General features: G+C 37.9%; 1 protein-coding gene across 1 annotated transcript; it reads left to right on the top strand.

Annotated features, from left to right (window-relative positions):
• Positions 1–457: 457 nt before the first annotated feature.
• Positions 458–2,217, top strand: LOC107077327 (CUB and zona pellucida-like domain-containing protein 1). Its single transcript, XM_015346568.2, has 3 exons — positions 458–816; positions 1,185–1,441; positions 2,159–2,217. Exons 1-3 carry the CDS (start codon positions 458–460, stop codon positions 2,215–2,217), a joined length of 675 nt encoding a protein of 224 aa, XP_015202054.2.
• Positions 2,218–3,274: the final 1,057 nt, after the last annotated feature.

The following is a 3,274-nucleotide window of genomic DNA, read 5'->3' as shown; positions in this document are numbered from 1 at the left end:
TGAGAAACTAGCCCTGGCTTGCAAAATAAATATACTAAAAATGGCTATGAGTATGTTTATTTATCCAAGCAGAAATGTACTGTATTAACACACAGCGTAAATGCTATATCCCAAGACTGGTTATACTATTTATTCTGTGTTAATACATTTGGCAGACTGTCGACATTTATTCATTTGAACAAATCAGATTGCGTTTGTAATCATAACTATAGATTTTGTGCGTGATTCGCAATTGTTAGTATGCAGGAACAGATTTTAAACCTGTTACATTAACAAAGCAACTTAATTTAAAAAAATCTGTAGAATTGAAAAGTAAAGTTCAGAAGAACTGGAATAAACAAGAATGTTTAGACATTCCCTACTTCCTGAATTTGGAAACTTAACACAGACAAGCACACCCACTTCTGCTGTGTGTTTTCATCTTCAGGCCGCCAACAACAGCATCAGGTACATGAACATGGTCAGAGCAGAGCCCTCGGGGGCAGTGATCATTCGGCAGACCAAGCTGCAGCTGTGTGTGGGCTGTGAAATGCAGCGAGACACCGTGGTGCGTGTAGTGTACCTGTCCAGAGAGGAGGAGACGGCCAATGTGACCAGCTCTGGCCGCTACAATATCAGCATGGCCTTCTACCACTCCAGCAGCTTCCTGAGCACAGTGGAGGAGTTCCCCTACATTGTGGATCTCAACCAGGACCTTTTCATTGAAGCTCAGCTCTACAGCAGTGACTCCAACCTGGTGTTGTTCGTGGACACCTGCGTGGCTTCCCCTTCAGATTTTGACTTCCATTCCCAAACCTACACCCTGATCAAAAATGGGTATGGAGCTCTTGTGGGCCACATCCTTCACCAAAACCCTGGCTGAGCTTCAGTGACGTTGATAATCGGCAGAAAGGGTTTGATGCCCTTCTTTTGTCAGGGCAGTTTTTTCAAAGGCTCTTCAGTTCTTACTGGCTGAACAGTAAATTGGCAGAAAAGGATAAACTGGGGTCACCTGTACTTTGTGACAATTAAACTAGATAATGATTTTTAGAGTCGTGTGAAAATTGTCCATTTTCTATTTTAACTCTCTTCTGTGACGTGCAGTATTACAAAAATCCGATAAGTATGATGTCTGCTGAGATAATATGGTCATTACATTGCAAAAGTCAAGTGTCCTCACTTTCCACATGTTTCTTTTTGTCCAGGTGTGTACGAGACGGCACATATGGTACCTACAACGCTCCCCTTGGTAGGGCACGGCTTCACTTCAGCTCCTTCAGGTTTCTGCGTACCTATCCCTCAGTCTACCTGCAGTGCAAAATTGTAGTGTGCCAGGCCTATGACTATTCCTCACGCTGTTACCAGGGGTGCCAACCCCGCAAGAGGAGGGACCTGAGTTCCTCCCATGAGAAAGTCAACGTGGTACTGGGGCCCATCCAGCTGAGGGACCAGGCCACAGGAGGTAAACCTGCTCAGAGCATGGCTAAGGCAAGAAGACAGGGTATTGTGCTGGCTTTGTGCTGTTCATTTAATCTTTTTATTATTCAAGTAATAATAAAAAGTAGGTAGCTGCATCAGCACACATAGGCTGAAGGGAAAAGAAAAGAGACACGACATTGTGGCTGTGGAGCCGTCTTCTGCTTTCTTTTCCTTTCAGCATGGAATACTTTTTTTCAGAAGGAATCTAAAAAAAGGCTTGATGACACAATTCGAGTCTTTTGGTTTAGTTTGTTTTCTGTTATAAAAGAAGTAGAACATTTAGAAAGGACTATGTGTCCAGGAAGTGACAATGGTTTTAATTATCTATTATTGAACATTATATTGGAGATATAGATTGTTTTTGTTAAATACTCAGTAAAGTTTTACGGGGATTTTTTAAATGTAAAATTTATAGAAAAATCATAAGAGGAGGTACTACTCCCTTGTTTTTGAGATTGGAATTTCTGGAACAATTTCATTGAGACATAAAAAGTCAAATCTAACTTTCTTATCATCTTTTATTTTTTTAAATGCTTCCTTCTCAACACTGCAATAAATTGTGTAAACAGTATCACGCTGAGTATATGTTTTCTGACATTAGTGTTCTCACTTTTGGAGACACGTGTCTCTTCATTTAGAAAGGAAGTAAGGAAAAAATAAATGATCCCCATCATATTTCTTTTTATACTTGTCATTTCAGAACTGCTGAGCAAGCAAGAAGCCCCCTTGGTCAGAGCCCTTCAGGACAGATCCCGATGATGCTTTCTTTCATGGTGCTTGTGGCTACAGTCTTGGCACTGGCTGCTGTCTCTCTCAGGCTGTACAGGAATCAGCAGAAAGTATATGCTGGATATAAAATTCTCAAAAACTAATCTAAATCTAAACCTCACGTTTTTACTGTCCTGTTTTCTTATTTAATGTTCAACATGCCAGTCCACACAACATGAAAATATTGAATTATTTATTATGTTGTCATTCTTTGGTGTGGCTCAAAAACATTGGGCTGTTATCAAATGTAAAATGCATTGTCACCACATAAACACCATATAAACAAATAAATATTAATGATCATTATAAATTCTTTAATACTTGATTGCTTATTTTCGGCACATTTATGTACTGTAAATATATCAACAATCATTGACATCGCTGTGTGAAGTTAAATACTGCTGACTTTTATTGTTTTTCTTAATTTTTTTCTTTTTCATTTTGCAAAAAAAACTCAAATTTTAGCTCACACTTCCGGAATAAAGAATGTAAACATTGTATTCTCAGGAGCTACAAATGCGTTGAGATCAAATTTGATTGATAAAAATCAACATTTTTAAGCTGTTGTACTTTTCTGAGCTACCAGCACCTAATGACAAAGGACTTATTTGTCCTGTATAGCAGCAAACTAAATAATTTAGGTGTTATATTTCCATATACTGCAAAAAAAATCTTTTTTTACTTTAATTTCTGTAATTTTCCTAGTCCTTGTAATGCAAATGATTCTAGAAGTGCCCTGTTCATTATCTCTCCAAAATATTGGATAGACCCTTCAATGTTTGTCATAAAAACAGGGTTTCAATTTAAAAAGACTGAAACTGGAAGAATATTTCTAAGAATGTGAAATGTGAAGTCAGGTTATCTTCTGTAGCAGTTTTTTACTTCAAAAAGTATTTTACCTGAGTTGATGCTAAAACATGGACCATGAATAAATAATGCATGATTTTAAGGAAATGACGAAAGTGCATGGACAATGAGAGAAAGCTATAAAACACGGACTTCTGAAACCACAATGTGATTGAATAAAGACAACGATTAAGTTTAACTC

The sequence above is a fragment of the Lepisosteus oculatus genome, chromosome 4, assembly GCF_040954835.1.
Source record: "Lepisosteus oculatus isolate fLepOcu1 chromosome 4, fLepOcu1.hap2, whole genome shotgun sequence".
NCBI classification, from domain to species: Eukaryota; Metazoa; Chordata; class Actinopteri; order Semionotiformes; family Lepisosteidae; genus Lepisosteus; species Lepisosteus oculatus.
The sequence above is the reverse complement of the archived record's forward strand: the minus strand, read 5'-3'. Positions and strand labels throughout refer to the sequence as shown.

What these genes read in the sequence shown, in the direction of transcription:
- LOC107077327 (XM_015346568.2), top strand. Translation starts at nt 458, where the DNA reads ATGGTCAGAGCAGAGCCCTCGGGGGCAGTGATCATTCGGCAGACCAAG. An exon ending in TACACCCTGATCAAAAATGG is followed by an intron (nt 817 to 1,184) that starts GTATGGAGCTCT and finishes CTTTTTGTCCAG; the next exon opens with GTGTGTACGAGACGGCACAT. An exon ending in GAGGGACCAGGCCACAGGAG is followed by an intron (nt 1,442 to 2,158) that starts GTAAACCTGCTC and finishes TTGTCATTTCAG; the next exon opens with AACTGCTGAGCAAGCAAGAA.